The 24,615-nt window shown below is 35.6% G+C and overlaps 5 protein-coding genes across 5 annotated transcripts; 3 read left to right on the top strand and 2 right to left on the bottom strand.

Moving 5' to 3' along the window:
• The first annotated feature begins 7,884 nt into the window (after positions 1–7,884).
• On the top strand, positions 7,885–10,980 carry LOC111007434 (alpha/beta-Hydrolases superfamily protein). The gene is made up of 5 exons (XM_022279799.2): positions 7,885–8,403; positions 9,467–9,503; positions 9,601–9,837; positions 9,930–9,977; positions 10,107–10,980. Exons 1-5 carry the CDS (start codon positions 8,102–8,104, stop codon positions 10,596–10,598), a joined length of 1,116 nt encoding a protein of 371 aa, XP_022135491.1. The 5' UTR covers positions 7,885–8,101; the 3' UTR covers positions 10,599–10,980.
• A 732-nt stretch (positions 10,981–11,712) lies between these two features.
• LOC111007200 (Transducin/WD40 repeat-like superfamily protein) lies at positions 11,713–14,764 on the top strand. Its single transcript, XM_022279474.2, has 4 exons — positions 11,713–11,960; positions 12,199–12,380; positions 12,493–12,688; positions 13,518–14,764. The coding sequence occupies exons 1-4, from the start codon at positions 11,826–11,828 to the stop codon at positions 14,538–14,540; spliced, it is 1,536 nt and encodes a 511-aa protein (XP_022135166.1). The 5' UTR covers positions 11,713–11,825; the 3' UTR covers positions 14,541–14,764.
• A 158-nt stretch (positions 14,765–14,922) lies between these two features.
• Positions 14,923–15,787, bottom strand: LOC111007202 (peptide methionine sulfoxide reductase). The gene is made up of 2 exons (XM_022279475.2): positions 15,393–15,787; positions 14,923–15,312 (listed from the first exon to the last, which is right to left on the bottom strand). The coding sequence occupies exons 1-2, from the start codon at positions 15,774–15,776 to the stop codon at positions 15,058–15,060; spliced, it is 639 nt and encodes a 212-aa protein (XP_022135167.1). The 5' UTR covers positions 15,777–15,787; the 3' UTR covers positions 14,923–15,057.
• A 2,407-nt stretch (positions 15,788–18,194) lies between these two features.
• On the top strand, positions 18,195–20,754 carry LOC111007493 (GRAS family protein RAD1-like). Its single transcript, XM_022279887.2, has one exon. The coding sequence runs from the start codon at positions 18,536–18,538 to the stop codon at positions 20,174–20,176; it is 1,641 nt and encodes a 546-aa protein (XP_022135579.1). The 5' UTR covers positions 18,195–18,535; the 3' UTR covers positions 20,177–20,754.
• A 636-nt stretch (positions 20,755–21,390) lies between these two features.
• LOC111007495 (stemmadenine O-acetyltransferase-like) lies at positions 21,391–22,995 on the bottom strand. The gene has a single exon (XM_022279888.2). It carries the CDS (start codon positions 22,797–22,799, stop codon positions 21,507–21,509), a length of 1,293 nt encoding a protein of 430 aa, XP_022135580.1. The 5' UTR covers positions 22,800–22,995; the 3' UTR covers positions 21,391–21,506.
• Positions 22,996–24,615: the final 1,620 nt, after the last annotated feature.

Here is a 24,615-nt window from a genome sequence, read left to right as displayed (position 1 = left end):
CTTTGTAGGTGGAGGGATGCCCGCCCCTCCTTGGTCGGAAATTTGTCTACTGGGTTCAAGAATCAGCTGGGAGGACCCCTAAAAGATACGACGGCCGGACATTTTGGTAATTTTATTCCTATTTTATTAGTTAAATTAAATTCTAATAATACATGTACTAAATCTTCATAAACTTTAGTGGAGGTTTTAATAAATACCCCTACTTTCAAAAGTTTCATTTTTATTCTTTTACTTTAAATTTAGGCTTTGTTAAAAAAAAAAAACTTTCAATTTAGGCTAAACTACTCTTCTTCTATCAGAATTTTTGTTAATATGATAATTGAAAAGTGACGTGGTCGTGACTTATAAAATAGTGGTATACAACACAAAATATTACAAGTTTCATCTATGATCCTGAACTTTTATAATATGTTTCAATTATATCCTTATCGTTTAAAAAGTTTCGTTTTTAAAAAGTTTCGTTTTAACCTTTAACCTTTGAAATGGTTTCAAAACAACTTTGTTAACTTCTCTATAAAAATAAAAATGGAAATATGACATTGTAGTGAGTGGTGGGTGTAAAAAGAATTAAAAACTTTTAATCACATTCAAAATTGTCTCGAGTAAGAGGAATTTTTTTTTTCCTCTTTTAATCATTATACTATAAAAAATACTCTTCATCCTTATGAACCCCAAAACCACGAAAAGTACAAATTCAATAACCTCGAAACTCAAATTCAAAAGTAGAAATAGAATAAGGGATTGTTTATTTATATTATTCTAATCGAGCATTTATAAAATGGTTAAATGGTTAGGTAGAGAAAATAAAGATTAAGTTGAAGAAGGCCAAATGTCTTGTTGCCGAAGAAGAATAAAGGAGGGATAAAAAAAAAACAATCAAAGAATAATGTCTTTTTGGAGGTAGTAAAACATGTGACATTAAATTATTTAATTAAACTATGTTCCAAGAGCTAGCATTGAAACGTGTCGTGTTTTTAGTTATATTTTCTTTAAATATACCGAAAGAGGGGCAATGGGAGGCCATGTTCCATAGACCAATTGAGATCTGTTAAATGATTTATTGTGGGAGCATGTGGTGTGATCGAACCACTCAATTTTGGTGAAAGCAATGGCACACACAAGGCGTTTTCTCATTGGTGGACCATTAATTTAGTTTACGAATCAGTCAACAATAATAAAAAAACATACATGGTGAGAATTTGTTGTTTTTTCTTCATTGGAATTCAAATTCACAATCTCCTAGTCGGATATATGTCTTAATCTTCTAAGCTATGTTCTCGTTGACAGAGTTTCTGCTTATGTGGTTGGAAATTTGAATTCAGTGTTTTACTGCTCTAATACCAAATTCTTAGATATAGATTTATTATTATTATTATTCATTGATATGTGGAGTGGAGATTCGACATTTTGATCATTTTTGTCGATAATATATGTCTTAACTAGTTGAGTTAGGTTAAAGTTAGTGGTTAATCTAGACATTTATCAATTAGATAGATAGAACATAAATATGATCATGTCACATTTTTATTAAATTCATTAAAAAAATAAAAATCAATTGTAATGACTATTTGGTCACTATACCATATTATAAGGTTTATAATATGCTCTTGACCATTCAATCTTATGTTTCATATATATCATTGTTCGTTGATTACATTATTTAAAGATTATGCACCGAATTGATTTCAAGTAAGTACAAACATTTTGGCAACTTAAGTATTAAACTAATTTCAAAAATCTAGACACAAAATTGAAAGTTCATATACTCATTGTTAATCTCTTTTAAAAAAGTAGATACTAAATTGATACAACTCTAGAAAATTCGAAACTCATTCAATACGTTTTTTTAAGTACGAAAGTTAAATAGTCATAATCTAAAAGTTCAAAAACCAAACTTGAACTTTTAATAAACATAAAGCCACAAAAACTTGTATGATCTCAAAGACTTTCCCATTGGTGTTGGCAAACTCAAAAATCAAATTCACAACAAATATATGGACGAGAGATTGAATCTTTAATCTGAATAAAAATAATTAAAATCTTGTTGATTCAAACTAGGTTCGAATTGACAATTGCAAATTAAACGAACGCATGAGCGGCAACTGGTATAATGCCAAACAAGGCTACCCTTTTGGTAGGGAAAGTGGGACTGATCCCAGAAAAGGGAAACAAATATAAGGTTATAACATCAAATTGGGTGAGGCCATGGCCTGGTAGTAGGCCTACAATTCTGTGGCTTCACCTGGAAAAAGTATATTTGAAACTGGCCTGGGCCACCCCATTTTCACGTTCAATCAATTACACAAGATTAACAACGACAAACCATCGTAAAATAAAATTCCTCGACCTTATCGATTGATATGTTATTTTATTTTGTAAATCATTAAATAATGTTGACATAGTAAAAAATAGATGAAGTAATGAGAAAAAATTTTGATAAGTAGGATTGGAGGTAAATTACCATCTGTCACGTATCAATACTAGAGATCATCTCTTCTCTATAATGAACTTTTTGGATTGGTTCAAGTCTAGGAAGCTCGCCAGTCGAAGTCGAGCTGAGTGACATATCACCATCCAACGACCTTAAATCGTATATGTAGGTGCAAAGGTAATGAGCATGATCTTCAACAAGGTGCCGTGTTTTTCGAGCGGTCGGAGAGCCGTTAAAGCGTTGTCGGGAACTCGCCTCTATAAATGGAAATCTTCACTTCTCATGCAAGGTATGTGAAACTATATTCTCTCTGGAATATAGATTGGATTGTGCATTGACTTGAGTGTCGTGCTAACTTTGTTTTGCATGTCCCTCGTAAGTTGGTTACCGAGTCCGAACTGTTGGGGTTGTAAGGTAAATGCAAACAAAATTTCACATTGGCGAGCATGATCCATGAAATATAGAAGATGACAATTATGTCCATTTGTATGAGACATTTGCAAAGCCACGAGGGCTATTTCCAAAGTGGACTATATCATACCAATATTGAGAGGTACTGTTATCCTTAACACGAGCTTCGCGAATCCAAGTTCTTTTTGTGATCAAACAATTAGTATTAAAAAAAATTTGAAGGAAACAAGCACTTGCAGAGTGGATTAGACTGGATAGGTGCTCTCATCCCAATTAATCCCTTAACCGTGGGGATCATCCCCTGCACATTTATTCACATTCTCATCCTCTTTTCCACTTTATGCCCCTCGTAGATTAATTTACCCTTAAATTAATTAAATCCCTTTTATAATTATTTGTAAAAGTGGTCCTCCTCCTTCCTATATCAATATGCACAATAAATGTGGTGGGAATTGTGTACCATTTACATTTATTTCACCCGATTTTCCCTTCTACAAAATCAAATCAAATTATTAATTATTATTTAATTTTTTGGGATTTTACAAGGCCAGTCTTTCACCTGGCTATAGTTGATTTGGCAGGGTCAAGTCCAGTCCTTCCCTCAACATTTACTGCAATTTTCTCACTTTTTGGTGCACGTGTAGCAGAACAGTCTTCCTCTAACTCGGGATAATTAGGAAAGTAATATTGCCTGCTTATCTGCTGGGAGTATTCATTTATCATTTAATTTTTTATAAGTAAAAAAAAAAAAAAGATTGCATAAATAAAGATTTTTTTTGGTTCTTCTGACAAAACAAAGAGCTATCAAATGTTTAATTACGGAAAAAAAAACATGGGTATTGACTGTACTTAACTATTATTCGAAATTTTTTGATCATATTACTAAAAAAAATTATGACAAGTTTTTTATTTTTTTGAATAACAGAAAGATCTCTCTTTTTAAATTCTTTTTACTATTTATCAAAAATTAAAGTGTGGTTAGAAAAGATGGGTGCTAACTTATAGGCCTTGGTTAATTGTTTTATTTGAAATTTTCGGGTCTCCTCCCAACTGTGACTTAATCCCTTTTTCACCCTATTAGATTGTTAGTGACAGATTTGAGTTATTTAAAGTCTCTTATTCCCGTTGTCAATCTGATATTTTGTTTCACTATTATAGTCAAATAAGCCAACCAAAATTAAATCAAATTTATATATTTAACACAACTTGTGTTTTGTTCTGCTTCGATCCGGTCATAATCGTAATTCGTAAATAGTTTTACTTTAATTCCTTTCCTGCGGTGTGGGTTGGGTTGGACATTATTGTTCTAAAACGATAATAACAACAAAAATAATTGAAAATGACACATAAGTCCATATTCCAAAATATCCAAAAACATTAATCCCGTTTTGTTTTGTTGGATTTATGTCAATTCGAGCTAGGTTGAATTTTAAAAAGCTTAGTTAACTATCGATGCGGTCTTTGTCAATTTGAAATATTCAACGAGTTATCTATTGTTTGGAAGTACTTTCTCTCTTTTAAGATTGATTTGATGTCGTTGGAGTGTGAAAATCAAAAGTCTAGAGAATTGTTGGACTGACCTTCCCAAACGTACGAAAGACGTGTAAAAAGGAAATGACAAATTTTAATGCTTAAGTCAATAAGATTTTGTTCTCCGTACAGGTAATAAAAAACATGCATACATGCATACAAAAGTTGCTTTCTTATTATACAGTTGACAAGTGGGGTCTACTTAACAGTTATCAAACACCGGAGTGCAGCATAGGTTCCAAGATAGTAGAGGGACGTAGAGGAACAGTTGACAATGGTTTATTTGTGAATACCTCGACTTGGTTCTTGTTGAGGTGACACTAAGTTATGAGGTACAATCCCTCAAATATTTGGTCTGAGGCACTACTCTTCGAACTTTTACGATCCTCTCTTCTTCACTCATGTGGAATGTCACTTTTTTTTTTTTTTGAAAAATATGTGGAAGGTCACTTTACACTATAGATCCATCACTTTTCTTGTATAATTTTCTTTTCTAAAATATATGTTATGGAGTTTTATGTATCTTGTTATTACATTATCAATTTTTCGTTTATAACTTAGACATACGACTTCTGTCCTTAGCACATAAAAGTTTTCAGATATAAGCATATAACAAATATGGGCAGTTTTAAAAGACCTAATAAGAAATTAACGATGAGGAAGAAAATAATTAAACTTTTAGAACAAAATAGGCTTTAAACCTAAATTAATTAATATTATATGTAATGTAAAAATATAAAAAAGAAATGAACATTGGAAATAGAGTAGAGTAGGGTGATGGCACAAAAATTAGAATGGTCTCTTTCTGTGCGCTTTGCCGAAAGGGGCCGGGCTCGAAATCATACAGACACGAGTAACGAAATGGGACAGCCTGTCAAGCCGTTTTCAATAATAAAAAACTATTTATTTATTTACGTGTAAATACTATTTTACCCTCCAGTTATACTTTTACACCTGTTTTGGTCCAATTTTAAAAAAATATATATTATTTTAATTCATGTAATTTTTAAAAAGTTACTACTTTTATCTTTTTAGTTTTATTTTTATCTAAATTATTTTAATCATAATATTTCATTCGCTAGATTAAATATGAATTAAATTGGTCATTATTTAAAAACATGGAGATCAAAATAACTATTTTAAAAGTATAATATCAAAATTAAAAAGTCAAAAAGTACACATTAAAATGATATTTAAACCTAATAATTATTATATCCTTCCCTTCAACATTACTCTACCTACCTATCATGAACACTCTTATACATTTGTACTGTTTCCCTTATTTTTCAAACGCTAACATGCAAATTCATTCCATATTCATTTTTGGTAATGATTTAATTTGAACACATCCCAATGTAGTTTAGCACACAAATATGATAAACTTTTTTTTCCAAACTAAAATTTAGATTAAAAAAAGGACGAAATAAAACCCGTTGTCTTGCTTAAAATGTAAGTATTCAACAACAAAGTTGTTGTTTCTTTTTTACCTTTACCTTTTCTTTTTTTGACAAAGTGATTCCTTTTTATTTATTATTGTTGAATTCATAAAATTTTGAAATTTTTGATTCATGGCATTAGTATGTCCTATAAACTTTTCATCTATTTGACGATTAGATTGGTACTTTTAGATAAAAATCCTTAAAATACATAACTTTACCATCTTAATAGGAAGGGAGTAAGAACGGAATGTCATAAATAAGGAAAAATCAATAAATATAAAGTTGTATAATGTGAGTGAAATTTTATGTATTGTATATACTAAAGTTATAGGAGTTTTTAATAAAGAACATAAATAATTATTATCAATGCTTATATTTTACTAATATTTCGAATGAAATTTGGATTTAATAATTGATATGCATGTAAAAAAAAAACAAAAAACTAACACAAAAGGTGGTCAAAGCAGAGGAGTGACAATGACATTGTAGTATATTTAGTTAAATTATAAATTTATTTTTTAGTCTTAAAGATTCTCAATGTTAATAATATCTTAATGAGAATTAATGTCAATAACATGTTTGAGGAAATGTCAATTAATTAAGTGTTCATTTAGTACATGTGATTTATAGTTGAACAAACTAATAAGAATGTTGCAATAATATTTAGGTAACATTGTAAACGAAATAAATTAGATATACACATTGTCTAAAGTTTCAAAAAAAAGCTATCAATTATGTTCAAATTTACGAGTCATAAAAGATATTAAAATGATAACATGTCAATTAAATTGAATATTTATCTATGCATTTAAAAAATGAAAATATTATAAATTTAGCCACTATAGACAAAATTTATAATTTTAACTTATAATTATTCGTGAAAATTGCTTCCATATTTGCGCTTACAAATTATCAATAATTACACGTTTCTCCATATCTTTTTGTTAACAAAACAATCCTAGGGAGATGAAGTCGTTGAAGCGATGCCAGCTTCCCAAATTAAAAATTCATTGTCCATGTGAAGTTGAATTTTAATATTTCTAAATAAAATATATAATGAATTTTTAATGAATTTGTAATATTTACTTAAAGAGTAATATTGATTACTGATACATGAGCTTAAATTTTCATGGTAGTATTTAAATTTTTATCCTTAATTTACTTTCAAAATTCAAACCTCCTAGTTAAAATATATAGTTTAACTATTGCACTATATTTAAATTCTCAATTGTATATAACAACTTATTGTGAATAATTTAATTTATTAAGAGAAATATATAGATTTTAGTGGAATTTCGAGCATTCAATTCGAGAATCCAATTCTTACAAAGTAACTAATTTTTTGAGGTAGAGATCGAACTCACAACTTCTTGGTTGGCTGAACTATAAATAGTAACAACTAAAAAGTTAAAATTAAAATACAAATTTAAAAAATGTATAGGTGAAAGTGAATTTATTGGTACGAATCACAGTCATTGCTTATTATTTCATCTTGCAGCATAATAGATTAATAGAGAGATGGGAATTAAGTAATATTCAAACACTTAATTTAATAGATCAAAATCAATCATATTCCAAATTCCCTCTCAGCTTTAATATCCATTTAAATCTTGACACATTTTTCTATCAGGGTCTTAATATCGAGGGACAAAAAAAAAAAAAATGGAAGAGAGATGTGAATAAATGAGAAAATATCAATTTTATTGATATATTAATTTTCACTCTAAACTTCCTATAATCCACCCACTGATTTTTACTAATAAACAATGTAAAAATCTAAAAAAACGCACACATTAATTTCACTTATATAAAGTTTTGCATAAATAATTATTTACATGTTTGATTAACGTATACAGTTAACTGAATTCTGATAGATGAAACATATTTTAAGTGGTTAAGAAATTGAAAAAACGAAGTTTGGAAGTTGAGAGTAAAAATTAATTTATTGGAAAAATAGACGGTATAATTAAAACATGTGGATGAGGGTAACGTAAGAGAGATGTTTCCATGTCACTGCAGGTGACAGAAGCGGTTCCCCTTGGCCTTGAATAAAAAAACAAGTGAACAACAGCCATGGACCTTTCACTTTCTCTCACTCCAAAGTCTCCCGTCTCTCCCTCTGCCCCTCACTCTCTGCTCTCACAGCTTCCCCCGAGGCCCGGACCAGATAACACATACTTTTCCCAGAAGCAACCCAACACAAGCAAATCAAATTAACCAAAGGGAATGTGAATTTTTTCTCCTCTCCAAACCCAATCCCTTGCGTCTTCTCAGAATCCCCAGCACAATAATGGGTGGGGTTACTTCTTCCATGGCTGCAAAATTCGCCTTCTTCCCTCCGAATCCCCCCTCCTACAAGCTCCTCAAAGACGAACACACCGGCCTTCTGCTCTTGGACCCTTTTCCCCACCGCGAAAATGTCGACGTCTGGAAGCTTCCCACGCGCCGCGGCTCCGAGATCGTCGCTGTTTACATCCGCTACCCCATGGCCACCTCCACGCTTCTCTACTCCCATGGGAATGCCGCCGATGTTGGCCAGATGTACGAGCTCTTCATTGAGCTCAGCATCCATTTGCGCGTCAATCTTCTAGGGTATGTCCATTTCTCTCGTTATCTTCTTCGTTGTGTGCTTTCTGATTCTGGGGTATTACGGGAGAGCATTTTTATTTTACTGTGACAATGGGAGAGCGTCAGCGAGTTTCATACTTGCTATTTTTGACGAATTGCTGGGAAATTAAACTTGCCCGTTTCTTAAATCTTTGCTTTTATGTCTCTGGTAGAGGAGGATTGGGATGTTGAGCGGCCTGCTGGAAATTAGATGTTCGTTAACTTAGGTGGAAGAGTGCAATATTCGGTGGATTTTAATGGTTGCTCTTGATTGTAGTTAGTCGGTACGGTACTTGAGTATTTGAAGTGAAATTGGTTCCAGTTGAATTGTTAGAGCGGTGATCTATGCAGATCTAAAGTTTGTGAGATGGTTCTGTTAATGCTAATTTTGAATAATCAATCTGCTGGGTTTTATTTACCTTCATTCTATCTTAGCTGCCACCCAGAGTACTCTTGTTCTGTCTGGTAAGCGCGAGTACGAAATCCCCTCTCCCGTGATTGTACCGACAACTTCTATTCAAAACCAAACTAAATTCAAAAGTCTCAGAAAATATGTCCCCAATCTTCATGGCAAAGTGAAATGAGAAATATGAACCCAGCCCTCCGAGTTTACAGCCCCACCGTGGGCTCAAGACCAGAGTTGATCGAGTGTGGTTGATGAGTCAAGCCAGCAACAACCACATTTTTCCTTCAGCTTCTTTCTTATTTCTTACTTGATGTTTTTAGGCAGACGTGGAAGAAAAGGCTAAATGGCTAATATTGGTTTACCCTGCAACATCATATCTTTGTTCAATGGGACAGCCTAGAGTAAGTAGCAACTATTGTAGATTTCACTTACAAACCTGAGAGTATTGTGATTTTAATGTTGTTTTTGTGGATTGGCATTGTACCTTGTTCTTTTTTCTCGCTGCCTTGATAAAAATCTGCCCTTTCTATCCCTCAAACGGAAGGAGTTTTGGCTGGTGTAATGTTAGCAACATTCCTAGATGTGTGATTAGTCATACAAACTGTGAAACTTAAATCAAACTCTATCTTGAAACTTATGCAGGTATGACTATTCTGGATATGGACAGTCCTCGGGAAAGGTAAGCATAGGAAATCCTTTCCCTGCTTCGCATTTCGTTGGCGGTTAGTCCACTGTCATTCATAACATTACTTTTTTGTTTATGATTCTTTTTGCAGCCAAGCGAGCACAATACTTATGCAGATATTGAAGCTGCTTACAAGTGTCTTGAAGAGAATTATGGTGCTAAGCAAGAGGAAATTATCCTTTATGGTCAATCTGTTGGAAGCGGCCCAACTTTGGACCTTGCTGCACGGTTGCCCCGACTACGAGCAGTTGTCCTGCATAGTCCCATATTGTCAGGGTTAAGAGTCATGTATCCAGTGAAGCGCACGTACTGGTTTGACATCTATAAGGTAAGACATTGTTTGTTAATACCGTGACATGAATTAGTTTACTTGTTTTATGTACTATGGAGTCCTGATGTTTTTCCCTTGTTTATCTGCAGAACATTGATAAAATACCATATGTTAAGTGCCCTGTACTGGTAATTCATGTAAGTATTAAGATCTTATGTCTATCAATCAAATCTAGAGATTGTATTTTACACCTGTACCCGATCTGTTTCGCGGGCGACCATTTTTCTTATTCTGACTCTGCAATCCCTTGATGTTCTCTTTTCTAGGGAACTTCCGACGATGTTGTTGATTTCTCGCATGGTAAACAGCTCTGGGAGCTGTGTCAAGAGAAATATGAACCCTTATGGCTCAAAGGGGGGAACCATTGTGATCTTGAACTCTTCCCTGAATACATTAGGCATCTCAAGAAATTTATATCAACTGTTGAGAGATCGCCTTCACGAAGGAACAGTTCAAGGAAAAGCACAGATCGAATCGAGCAATCAAGAAGGAGCACGGATTGTTTCGAGGCCCCAAGAAGGAGCACAGACAGGAGAGAGAAGCCAAGGAAAAGCACTGATAGGCTAGACAAATTGAGACCTCAAGGATACAAGTTCGACAACATCGAGAAGCTAGAGAAATTAAAAATCTCAATCGACCAAGTAGAGAGATCGCGGAGAAGTGTGGAATACTACGAGAAGCCGAGAAGAAGCATCGACCAACAGTTTGAAAAAGCCCGAAAGAGCGTGGATTGGTTGGATAGGATTCGTGCCGGGTAGAACAAGAAATTGCATTGGTGAAGGGTGGTTCCCTGATAAAAGGAGGGTGGTATACAGAGAGGAAAGTGCAGGAAAACATTGGGGATTCTACTTCTAATTATTGATTTCTAGAAAAAAGGGTGTTGGTTTGGGAAACTCCATACTTGGGTGTCACATGTTTATAGTTTGATACATGGGAATTCATTACCTTCTACCTTGATTGTTAATAGAACCAAATCATTGTTGTTAATCTTAATCCCCTCAAAAGTGAAGCTCTGTTATCTCTTGTCAACTCTTTGAGCTTAAATGTTTCCATTGAATTTCTCATGTGTATTAACTGTTATCTATTCTAGATGACATAATCTAAAACAATATTTCAATTAATTGGAATTTTTCCATCTTATATTACGGGTATTTGTATTAAAAAAATAAAGGGATTGCTAACTTGAGCAATTAGTTAAAACATATATGATATGTGTTTGAATCTCGGCTCCCAATTGTATTGAATTATGAGAAAAAGTAAGAAGATTTTGCTTCAAATAGGGATTGTGAAAAACACTTTGAACTAATGAAAAGAAACTAGCTTAATTTGTTTTACAATTTTATATTATATTTTGCAATAAAAATGGTAAAGAATTTGTTTCTACAATGTAGTTCGAGACGAACCAAGTAGAAGCTGATGAGCATGTGACATCGAGTAGAAAAGAGGGATACACGAGTGAACTGACACTACATTTTAAACTAAATGTTTAAAAGAATTGATAATAACTATTTATACTAACGAAATGCACATTGTTCAAGCCGTTCAAGTCATAAAAGGTGGTCTAAGGAATAGAAGGGAATGTTAGGGTTACCAAGTGTCGAATACAGATTCCAAATCCTAGTACGAATCTTGGACTTGAAACGTTACACTTATAAATTAAATTACTTTGAAAAATATTTAAAATTAATTTACATAGTTTTTAATTTTATTTTACTTTTATTTTACTTTTTTCGGTTAATCTTAAAAACATTTTGGAAGAATTTAATTTTGAATCTTAGAAAACGCAAAATTTGAATTAAACGATCGTGATTTATTTATTTTATTGACCAAAAAGAGAAGAAAATATAAAAATTAGGGTAGAGGAAGGATGTTGGCTTATTTGTAATTGGATTGGGGGGTGGCAAAATGATTTTGGTTCCTTCTCTTTTTCCCACTTTGGATTTCTCCGATCAATCATTCATAGGTTTCTGCAGAGGCAATTGGGTATGATCATGTCCCCAAACGAGATAGCAAGCGACGCGATTAAGCACGCTCTCAGGGCGCTGCGCCAACGCCACTTGGTCGAAGAAGGTGCGCATGCTCCTGCTTTTCTCGCTCTCTCTCGGCCCATCATTTCGCAGGTCTCCTGTTCTCTCTGATTTTCAGTTGATTTCAATTTTCCTGCATCTGAATTTCCCGATTTCGACCTCTCATTATTGCCTACTTTGTAAAAGTTCTTCCCCTTGGTTGGATTACTTCCGATGATTTGGTCCTGAGAACATCGCCGTTATGTTGAACTAATTATCTCGGTTTTAGTTTACACTTGCGTTGCGAACTCACCTTTGATGTTCTTGGGTATTGCGTTTATGATCCTTTCAGAGTTCGGAATGGAAAGAGAAGGCGGAGAAGCTGGAGTTGGAGCTTCAGCAATGTTATAAGGCTCAATCACGATTGTCTGAGCAACTTGTGCTTGAAGTAGCCGAGGCTAGAGCTTCTAAATCTTCGATTGAGGAGAAAGAAGCTGTAATTGATAATTTGCAGCAGGAGTTAAGTCGAGCCAGGTTTGCCCCTTTTCACTCATAATAATTCTGGGCAGGCTGGACTTAGGAATTGAATTAAAGAATTCAATTCAATATGTTTTTATGAATGTTTGAAGCTTCTTATGTGCTTCAGGGACGAATGCTCCCAGCTAAAGGCAGACTTAGAGATGAAAATTAAAGCTCTGGAACTAGCTATATGTGAGAACCAAGAAATTAAAGCGCAGCTTGAAGCAATGACAGTTAAAGCTAAGAATGCAGAGGCTGAAAATAAGATGTTGGTTGACAGGTGGATGTTGCAAAAGATGCAGGATGCAGAACGCCTCAATGAGGTTCTTTACGTTCTTGTTTATTTTTTTTCTTCAAGTTATTGGATTGAAAATATAGAATAGCTATTGTTGAAATAAATGTCACAGTTACATTCTTTCACACGTTGGTAGAAGTGAGCTCTGCAAGTGGTAACATGTCTTAATTTGAATTTCATATCACAATCATGCTTATAAAATAGTTAACCCAAGTATATTTAGTTCGCATGTTCAACACGTAATGATGTAGTCAATTTGTCTTGCTTTATTATTTTTGTTTTTTTGCTTGTACCAGTGTATGTTGACAATAATTTTCATGTTCTTAATTGCAAATGTTCAGATAGAATTATAGTGAAGCATTAAATGGAAAAGTCCAATTTGATATGCCTAATACTTGAATGTCTTGACACACAGCACTTTGGCTGCTAGATCGAAGACTTCGAGCTACCGCACAATATGAATATATTTTAGGGCTTGACTGTTAATTGATATAACAATTTAACAATGAGTTAGATTCAGAATACGAAGATGTTCATACTTGTACTTGTTTCTGTCTTTTTAAGTGTTTGACTTGAAGCAATTACAATCGTAGATCTTAAATAAGGATGCATATAAGTTTATGTGGATCTATCCTTTTAGTTGTTGAATTAGGGAAGTTAATTCTATGACGCTCTTGTCGATTCATAGGTTATATGCCACTTTGTATGCACAAAATGGAAACTTGTTATCATTAGTTCAGTTTGGAGACAGTGAATGCTTATGAGTTCTTGTCTTCCAAAATGAAGTAAATTCTTCCTCTCCCGACCCCTTAGAAAATATAAATGTAAATTAAAATTTCTCTTATGTTATCTATCAGGCAAATGCATTGTATGAAGATATGATTGACCGACTCAAGGCTAGTGGTTTGGAGAAACTTGCTCGGCAACAGGTAGATGGTGTGGTCCGTCGAAGCGAAGAGGGTGCTGAATACTTTATGGAATCCACTGTACCCTCTGTGTGCAAGCAAAGAATCCGTGCCCATGAAGGGGGCTGTGGTACTATATTGTTTGAATATAATTCAGGAAAGTTGATAAGTGGGGGGCAAGATCGAACAGTCAAATTGTGGGATACAAATAGTGGATCATTAAGTTCCACTCTACATGGGTGCCTTGGGTCTGTTCTTGATCTAGCAATTACCCATGATAACAGATCCGTCATTGCGGCAAGCAGTTCAAATAATTTATATGCGTGGGATGTTAGTTCCGGAAGGGTGCGTCATACGCTGACTGGTCACTCAGACAAAGTATGCGCCGTAGATGTAAGCAAAATTTCCAGCCGCCATGTCGTGAGTGCTGCTTATGATCGCACCATAAAAATTTGGGATTTACAGAAGGGTTACTGCACCAAGACCTTCATTTTCCACAGCAATTGCAATGCAGTTCGCTTCAGCATGGATGGACAGACCATTTGTTCTGGCCATGTGGATGGAAATCTCAGGTTGTGGGATATTCAAACAGGAAAATTGGTTAGTGAAGTTGCTGGACACTCCCTTGCTGTTACATCTCTTTCTTTGTCACGTAATGGCAATACAATATTGACCACTGGAAGAGATAACTTGCACAATTTATTTGATATTCGATCCTTGGAAGTATGTGGGACATTACGGGCAAGTGGGAACAGAGTAGCTTCCAATTGGAGCCGATCTTGCATCAGTCCAGATGACAACTATGTTGCTGCTGGTTCTGCAGATGGATCTGTCCACGTTTGGTCGATATCAAAAAACGATATAGTGAGCACCCTGAAAGAGCACACTGCATCTGTTCTCTGTTGTTCATGGAGCGGGCTTGGAAAGCCCCTAGCATCCGCGGACAGAAATGGAATTATATTTACATGGAATTGAAGTGGTGTGGCGGGGACCAACGGTCACAGTTTCTTACACGCTTCCCACTTGATGTACAGAAGATAAAATTAAGTGTGATATAAAGTTTCTTTTCTCACCATCTTATTCATCTGATGCTATAGCCATTCTTCTGCTTCCATTGTTTAAACCAAACACTATAGTTTCAATTAATCATTGATAAAAAGCCTTGCACCATTTGAAACTGATGCAACCAGTTCATGTTATTTTACCTTGCTGATCACTCAGTTCATGAGTTTGTTTGTTAGTACGCTTTTTAAATATGCTTCAGATTATCATCATCCCCTGCTGTCTCTGAATTGTTTTTAGCATAGATTTAAAGAGAATGGGAAAGGTGAGTAGTAGAAGACTGAAGACATAATGATAACATAGAGAAAGCAGGACTTTTATTATTGATATGTGCAACGGCCTTGTGATATTCATATTATAGGCCACACTCACACCCAAAGCCAAAAGCAACAAAAGCAGGAAACTAACAAAGACACAAGCTTAGGTGGGCTTAACCATAACATCTGATGGGATCAGTGCAGCCCTTCTCAGCAGATTGCTTGAGGCCTTTCCCTCCTCCCTTCTCCAGATACTGCTGATGGTACTCTTCTGCCCTATAGAATCTCTTGGCTGGTAGAATCTCTGTTACAATTTCTGTGTCTTTTATCTCCAACTTGTTGGCTTCTTTCGATTGATGGGCTAAACGAGCTTGCGTCTCGTTGAAGTAGTATATCCCCGATCGATATTGGGCCCCCACATCCTGCCCCTAAACAGCAAAACAAAAACTTGTTCAGTTTACAGAATCATGTGGAGGAATCGTAGGTAGAGACTGGAAGTTTTTCATACTTGGCGATTGAGGGAGGTGGGATCGATGCGAGACCAGAAGAGAGAAAGGAGGTGGGTATAAGGACAGAGTTTCGGGTCGAACACGACCCGGACGACCTCCACGTGGTCGGTTGTTCCGGTGCAGACAAGTTTGTAAGTGGGATCCGGCGCGTGGCCTTGAGAGTAACCGACCTCGGTCTTGACCACGCCGAGTGCTCGCTGGAAGGCGAGCTCCGCTCCCCAGAAGCAGCCGGCTCCGAACTCTGCAAACTCGTGGTCCGGATTTTCGGGGACGTCGGTGTCCGGGTCCAGTGCCGGGTTCCGCCCGCCGGAATCAGTGGCAGAAGACGCCATTTCCTCGCACTTGTGACTCGGTTTTGGCGAAGTATTTATTGATTTCAGCATAGGCAAATAAGGTATCATCAAGAAAATGATTTTTTGGTGAAATATATTAGTTTTTAAAAATAATTGGTTAAATATAGGTTGGGTTATAATTACAAATGTTTTTTTTTTTGTGGGAATATCAAGGAGAGGTGGTTATTCAAATATCTTTTTGGTTGATGATATATATCTCAATAAGTTAATCTAATGATTTTTAGATTTTAAAAGGTTTTAATTATGTTTGAGGATATTGAATTAATCGGTTATTTAGTCTTTTTTTAGTTCAATAATTTTGTGGGGTAGAGATTCGAACTTCTAACATTTCGGTCGGTTGATGATATGTGTCAATTAGTTGAACTATGCTGAGATTAGCGTATTCAACTCCTTTGTGTGATAAGTTTTGATGTTGATTAAAGATATAAATTTTAGTTAAGTTGATATGATGTTAATAAATTAAAATTCTTGGTCATTTGATGGCGTATTGAAATAATTTTTTTGTTTGGAATTTTCGTTACTTATCTATTATAAATTTAATATTAAATGAGATGTAAAATAAAAATGCACAGTAAATTTTTGAAATAAAAAATAGACGAGCTGGGCTGTGCTGATGGGCCTAAGAGCAAATCCATTGACGTTTAAATTTCAGGCCCGCCGCAGCACTTATCAATATCCAAGCCCGTCGTCTTTATTGATTGGATCTTAGCTGACGTGTCCAAACTGTGTGGCTTCAAATGGGTTTAGTTAAATATGGGCCTGGCCCAGTTTATGGAGAGACTCTCTCTCTCTCCTCTCCCTCTCTCCCGATTATGATCCCACTTATTTATTTTTAATTAAATTATTTTGATATTGGGTATACTAGCAAGTCAACCAACTCAACATGAACCTAGCTCAACGATAATTGACATCTACGTCTCCCTTTGAGGTGGGAGTTTCAAACCCCTGTATCTTTATACTAAAAAAAAGTCAACCAACGACTAACCTATGATTTAGCCAACCTAAATATAGTTAGAGCGGGTTACATATGTATCTATCTTCATAGTTATATTGGTTCAATTCTCATGTGATATTTACCAATCAATTGTCGATCGAGACGTAATATACTCAATAAATAATTTACGTAAAATATAATAATTTAGTAATTAATTCAATTAGCTAAAGTATAAGTAGGTCGTACAATTCCTAAGAAATCAAACACTCCACCGCCATGTTTCAAAGACATAAGATTGAGATCTCCTAATGAAGTCCACAACCCACTCCTATTTTGAACTAAACATTTTTTTTTTACCACAGTAGAATGGAAATTACAAGAAGCTAAATTTAGGACAAAATCTTGGATGATATTATTTAAAATTGTTGTACCAAACTAAACCAAAAAGAAAGAAATATTCGGTTGCATTGCAATTCGCAATTCGCAATGGCGTGAGCAATGCTAGAAGAATATGAGACAGTTGAATAATTCAAGAGCATCTAGAAACTAGAAATACAATTATATTAAAATAGAGTTTGAAATTAATTAATTAATTAATTAATTAGACATTACACCTAGTTCTTCTTCTTCTTTGGGAAGAACTCAATGTATAGCATAGCATAGCATAGCATAGCTTTCATTGGCATGGGATGGGTATAAGTTTAAAATTAAATTAGGCATTCTTGTTAGAGCCGGCATCATGGAATCCTTAATTTCTTCACTTATTCATAAGCCCTCCATTTGCCTTCCTCCCAACATTTTCTCAATTAAGTGCATTCTAAAAAAATAATTAAAAAATATTTGAACAAGTTTTTCTTTAAATTTTGTCGTCTCCCTGATAACATTTCAAGAACATAGATTAGTGATTAAGCCACCTATTATAGGTTGATAATTCGATCTCCACCCTTATTAATTGAAGATTTGAATCTATGCCTTCATATTTAAGAATATAATATAATAACTAAATTAACAACTTTTATGGTTCAAAATTTCAAATCCAGCGTTTCTCACCTTTGTAATATTGAATTATAATGTTTTGATGTGATCAAGATTGAGAGAAATTATTCTGCTTCTACCTTTGGCTCCAAAATTTTTTATTATTGTTGCCTATATTTGTCAACATTTTAATAAATTATTGATTAAAAAGTATTAAATAAAATTTTAAATTAATTACTTAAACTAATAAACAAAAATATTAAATATGACATGAAATATATATGATTGTAATACACTAGCTTGATGGTTAAGACATTATATATTTATTATGATGTTCAGGTATTCAAATCATTCCTCTCATCATACTCCTAACTAACCGTTGATGGTGAAAAAAACTTTAATACTACTCTGGTTTCTCATGAATTTTTACAATATCTCTACTTTACTTGTGATCGTAAAATCTGACCTAATTTGTGATATAATATTTTCAAGACAAGAAAAATATAAAAACTCCTAAATTTAACTGCTATATATTCAATTGAATAACACAAAAAATAATTTTTACCACAAATAGGAATCACATTGTGATAATCTTAGAGCCTAAACAATTACCCAAAACTGTGACTTTCAAGTTTCACGACCTACGAAGCAGCAACAAATGACATGTGAAAATATATGATCTACCGAATTTAGATATTCCTTTCCTTTACTGCTACGTCTACTAAGCATTATGTGGGAATCATTAACTTAAAAAACATATATATATTTATAAAAGTAAAATGTGAATAAAAAGAGTCGGGTAATTTTTTTTCACCATCCAACCAACCATTTGTAGCTCCCAAACCCTTGGAGGTCAATTCCTGTCTCCACAGACTTGTCTATGCTCCCTCCCACGTACCAGACAACTTGTGGAAAAAGAATAGCCTCGAAAATTTCACCCAACAATGCTATTGCTGTATATAACACTCGCCCTCTCCCTGTGTTTCAGTTTCAGTTTCAGCTCCCATCCATGGCTCCCGACGGAGAAGGCAGCATCAGCTCCGCCGCAAAGGAGGAGGAGGAACTCACCCTCTCCCACCGCCGCCATTGGCTCTCCATGTTGGACGACACTGATGCCAGCAGATGGGTCATTTCCTTCTCCGACGAAATCAAATACCACAAAAGATCCAAACTTGAACCTACTGATCATCACGATGCTGGTGGAACTGGAAGCAGTAGCCTCACCCTCAGCCGCAGCGGCAGCTCAGACAGCTTGACCACTGGCTTGGGCTTCCGCGCCCACATCTGGACTTACAATCAGCGCTACTTGGCCGCCGAGGCTGTGGAGGAAGCCGCCGCCGCCATCATCAATGCGGAGGAGACCGCCGCCGAGGACGACGCTAGCGCCGACGGGATGAGGCTGTTACAGCTTCTAGTTGCCTGCGCCGAGGCTGTGGCTTGCCGTGACAGGGCTCAAGCTTCAATTCTTCTATCTCAGCTTCGTGCCAGTGCCTTGGTCTTCGGCTCTTCCTTCCAGCGAGTTGCGTCCTGTTTTGTGCAGGGCCTCGCGGACCGCCTCGCTCTGGTTCAGCCACTTGGGTATGTTGGGTTCGGCCTGCCCATCATCGCCCGAGCCGACCATTCCTCAGAGAGGAAGAAAAAGGAAGAGGCTTTGAATCTCGTCTATGAGATATACCCACATATCCAATTTGGGCATTTTGTGGCCAATTCTTCAATATTGGAAGTCTTTGAGGGAGAGAATTCTGTCCATGTGGTGGATTTGGGGATGGCTTTTGGTTTGCCGTACGGCCACCAATGGCGCAGCCTCATCGAGAGCCTCGCCGAGATCGAGCCTCCTCGCCGGCTCCGAGTCACCGGCATTGGCCTCTCTGTTAACAGATACAGAGTCATGGGGGAGAAGCTGAAATCTCAGGCAGAAGGGGTTGGGATTCAGGTGGAGATCACGGTGGTGGAGGGGAATTTAGAAAATCTACGCCCTCAAGACATAAATCTCCACGAGGGTGAAGCTCTGGTCATCGCCAGCATTTTTCAGATGCATTGTGTGGTTAAAGAAAGCAGAGGAGCTCTAACCTCTGTTCTGCGCATGATTTATGAGCTTTCCCCCAAGGCTCTGGTTCTGGTCGAGCAAGATTCAAATCACAATGGACCCTTTTTTCTTGGGAGGTTTATGGAGGCTCTGCACTATTACTCAGCCATATTCGACTCTTTGGACGCCATGTTGCCCAAATATGACACCAGAAGAGCCAAGATCGAGCAATTCTATTTTGCAGAGGAGATAAAGAACATAGTGAGCTGCGAGGGGATGGCGAGGGTGGAGAGGCATGAGCGGGTGGATCAATGGCGGCGGAGGATGAGCAGAGCAGGGTTTCAAGCTGCGCCCACTAAAATGATGGCTCAGGCAAAACAGTGGATTGGGAAGTTTAAGGCTAATGAAGGCTACACTGTTGTGGAAGAAAAGGGGTGTTTGGTTCTTGGTTGGAAGTCCAAGCCAATTGTTGCAGCCTCTTGTTGGAAATGCTAAACAAAGTTCTAATGTCGCTGTCCAATTAGTTCTCAACGAGGAAAATTAATGAAAGGGAACTCTGTTTTTTGATTTTATGTCTCTGTTCTTTGCATTTGCCAGCAGCCATGTTTGTTTCTTAAATAACCAAATTCGGGAATGAATTTGGTGGAAACATGGAGCTTTTCTTTTAACAAGTCTTTTGAAATTATGGGTGTGAGTGTTTGACACTCTCTGTTCATCGAACAGAGATGGGAATAAAGAAGTTCAAGTGTCTGATGTTTGGTTTGCAAAATGGCTTCTGGGATTACGTTTCAAATTTTCAAATAGCACAAAAAGCAAGAAAGTAATACACTCACACGTAACATTAAGGATGCTTCATTCAAACACATAAGATTTTCCTGTTCCATAAACAGAGAAAGAGATATCGTAATCAAGTTACCCTACGAAATCCTGTTTATTTATTGCTAAGCTTCTCTTACACTCGATTCTAACTTAAGCAATCGGATATCGGGTATGTGACTAACACAACCGTACTTTTTCTATTTGGTAAAGTTTTGTGAAACCTCCTACCAATTTGATAAGTAGTTAAGTTTACCCATAAAAAATAATCAACCATACCTACCTGATAATTTTTTTTTGTAAATATTTTGAATATAAACAAACAAAGAGTTCAATTATCAAGCTACCCAAAAATAATATTTTATTGTACTAGTTTTGTTTCATAAACTTTTGGGATTTGATGATTTTAGACGGTTTAACCACCCACATAAAAAATAAAACTAGTTGAATAAAAAGAATAAATAAACAATCACAAATTTAATTTGTGCTGATGCCGACGTGTTTCAATTATACTTTTCAAACAAGAATATGTATTAAAATAATTAATTATAAAAATATATTATTTTTTCAACTATCCTTATTTAGTTACGCAATTGCTAACGTAAGACTAGAGAGATTCTTTTCCTATGTACTCAAGAAATAAAACAATGTCTTTGGGATATGACAAAATAGAAGTAGAGCACAACTCGGGTTAAGATACAAATAATTGTTTTATTTCTCGAGCCAATCAAAATATAATACGATGTTACTTTTTTATGTGGGATGAAATTCACCCTAAATGAGATAAGAAATGTTTCTATTTCGGTTGGAAGACATTTATTAGATCTTAAAGGTGGATAATTCGATTTGAATGTCGAACTGAAAAAAGATTTGATTGCTAAAAGATTTTAATATTTGGTTTCCAAAATGGCTATTTGATTACCCTTCAAATTTTCAAATGACAGAAGAAGAAAGAAAATACACTCACATCACACATAACGTTAACATTAAGGAATGCTTGTTTTAGAGGCTAACCTGAGCAGAAGGAGAGAAGCTGTTGGTCATGGTGGAAGATGGCCATGTCTTCTTCCTTCAAGTTCACCCAAGCCTCAACTCCATAACCATCAGAAGCATCCATTAAAACGACTGCGTTTCGAAAAGGCCTGCTCGGGCTGCAAACCCAACTCGGCTTTCCCCATCCAAAATCAGCTTCATACACCGGAAATCTACACCAACTCGTGAAGCTCCACAGCTGCATCTCCCCGCTGGAGATTTGTTTGTCCACTTGCTTAATCAAATCTAACAAGTTTTCTGAATCTTCTAGTTTCTTCACAAATCCAGAGTCGATTTCTTGAATGGCGCTTCTCACTTTACCCGCCAGAAGTGGCAAATCTTCATTCGCCTCCACAGGGGATGTTGCCATTGTGAACCAGGACACGTTGCCGAAGGAATTTTCCGGCAATGGTGGGTCCATCCTCGCCCGTAAGTCCACCGGATACAGCGCTCCGAACACCTTTGCTTTCACTGCTCTCTTTCGAGCCAGTTCCATTAAACGAAGCCAAATGAAGGCTGAAACAGCCACCACGCGCGACGGAGGTTTAACGACGGAGCCACCACCGGCACCGGCAGCCAGTTCTTTCAACGCGGCTATCTGGCACTTGCCAAACACGAGTCTCCTGGTCAGAATCTTCTCTTTTGAGGCCTCGATTCCTCGCTTGAAACCTGGAATTTTTCTCGGTGGGTAGAGTTTCACAGCATCAAAATTGGGCTCCAACACAGAATGTTTATCTCCTCTGGCGACGGCGGCCCACACTTTAACAAATGCTGCGGCGGAAGCCCCATCGGCGAGCTTGTGAGAAAGACAAACGGCAACGGCTACACCGCCGCAGCTGAAGCTACTGAACTGAACGGAAAGCAGAAACTCGCTGCCATTTCGAGAGGTGAAAACAAGCGGTAGCAATCGATGCAAAACACCGATTTCTGGTTTCTCCAAAACAATCGAAATCTCGCAATCGACTCTGGCTTCAGAAAATTCGACTCCAACGTCGTTGCAATCGACATAGAATCTCTCAGTCATTGTTCCGGCCAAGTGATTGAAGCGAGTTAGGGTTCGAGCAAGAGAAGCCCTAACTTGGGCAACTTTGACAGATTGATGAGCAACATTTTCCGATTTCTGAGCGCGATAGAAGAAAATTGCAGGCGTGTAAGAGGGAGGCGCCATCTGATCGATCAATGAAAGTTCGCGGTAAATTAGGGACGGTGGCGTTGGAGATGCGGGCTTGATTATGTCCCTTGAAATGATCTTGACGCCGATATTCTCCATGAATGCTCTGTGTAGAATCGAATGCAGAACCCAAATTAGCGCGCAGGAGGCTTGCAGTATCAGCTTTTTATCCTCCAAGGATATTATGAACAAAAGATTTTTGTTTAAAAAAATGAAATTGACCTTTTATTTTATAATACCTTGATTTGGTTACATATAAAGTTATAATATGCAACAACCTCTTATTGTGGTGGATGGATTTATTTTCATAGTTACAGGTGGAGTTAGGACTTTTTGATTGGAGATATGTGTTTCAACCATGCTCACTTTGACATTTTTATACTTATTGGTTGATTCTCTTTTAACTGTGTTTATTATATATTATCAGTAAGTAGGAAACTTTGTTTTTTTATTAGTTTATTGATATATTTGTTTTTCTAAATTTAGACTAAAATTTTTAAAAAGTAATAAATTAATTACAAAATTAAAATTAGAAAATATATAACTAAAGACAAATTATTCTAAGATTCTTTTTAATACATCAACAGGTAGGGACAGAGATTCGATTCTACAATATTTTGGTTTGGTTGTAGATACATATTTAGTTAAGTTAGGTTCATGTTGACAAAATTATTATAACATTTAAAATATCAAATTTGTGGCACAAGATAATATAATTTTATGCTAATATTCCTTACAAACAACAATCAAATTTGACTAATTGTGCTAATTTGATTGCAAACGAACAAACTTAAATAAATTAATTCACTATATATTTGTATATTGAGTGAGGTGCGGGAGAGAGAATTAGTACACAAAATATGCATAATTCATGGAAAAAATTGCACCCACTTTGTAGGGACGAGACGAGCATTAGCAACTTTTGCTAATGGACAATAAATAAAATAACAAAAAGAAAAAAAAAACTTTTTTTTTAATTTATAAATTATCATCTCTTTTTGGGACGGCCATAGCTTTTTATAACACAAGTTGGAATATGAAAGTGCAACATAATGTCTCAATCAACCCACCACTTTCGTTAAAAAGAAAAAGGAAAAAAAGCGCACCACTCTTACTACTACAATTGTAATATATGTTTATTTCTTAAACTAAAGCTTTCTTTTGTTTCCACACACCTAATTATTTTTTGGTAAGGCCTACAGCCTATTTTGTATTAGGTTGATTGATATAACCTCCTCTCTAAATTAGTTTAATTTATTTAGTATTATTTATAAATTAGTTATACTTAGGTTTTATAAAAAGGTTGATTGTATTCACTTTAAAATCATCTCAATACAGAAATTGTTTTATCTTTATCCCTCTCTTTAGTCCTATTACTTTCTATATTTTTACAATGATATGATATTATCGGATCCCAACATATTTAATAGATTAATTATATGGTAGAATAAATACAAGATTTATGTTCTTTTCAATTCAACAATATATAGGGATGTAGATTCAAAACCTGATTTTTTCGTTTTGGAGAGAAAAGGAAGAACTTCTATCAAGGAGAGAACGAAGAACTTCTATTAGGGAGGAGAGAGAATGTGTTTCTTGGAATGTCCTGTATTGGTCTAATCTCTTTATCCATATATAGGTAGGAACGCTTTTTTTTTTTCTTTTTGATACAACAAGTAGAGGTTGAGGGATTCGAACTCATTGACATCTTAGTCAAAGATAAATATCAATTACAGCTAAGCTACGCTCACGTTGACTAGAGTATAAATGTGACTATTTAGCTTACTCTTTGATGAGACATAAGTCAAAGTCATATCTTATTGAGTTACAAAAATTTCAGGACCAGTTTTTTAATTGAGTCAAAATATCAACCAATCAGATTTATATATTTACTAAAAACATAAAATTATTATGT

This window comes from Momordica charantia (assembly GCF_013281855.1).
Source record: "Momordica charantia cultivar OHB3-1 chromosome 6 unlocalized genomic scaffold, Mcharantia_2.0 BLBB01000006.1, whole genome shotgun sequence".
NCBI classification, from domain to species: Eukaryota; Viridiplantae; Streptophyta; class Magnoliopsida; order Cucurbitales; family Cucurbitaceae; genus Momordica; species Momordica charantia.
The sequence above is the reverse complement of the archived record's forward strand: the minus strand, read 5'-3'. Positions and strand labels throughout refer to the sequence as shown.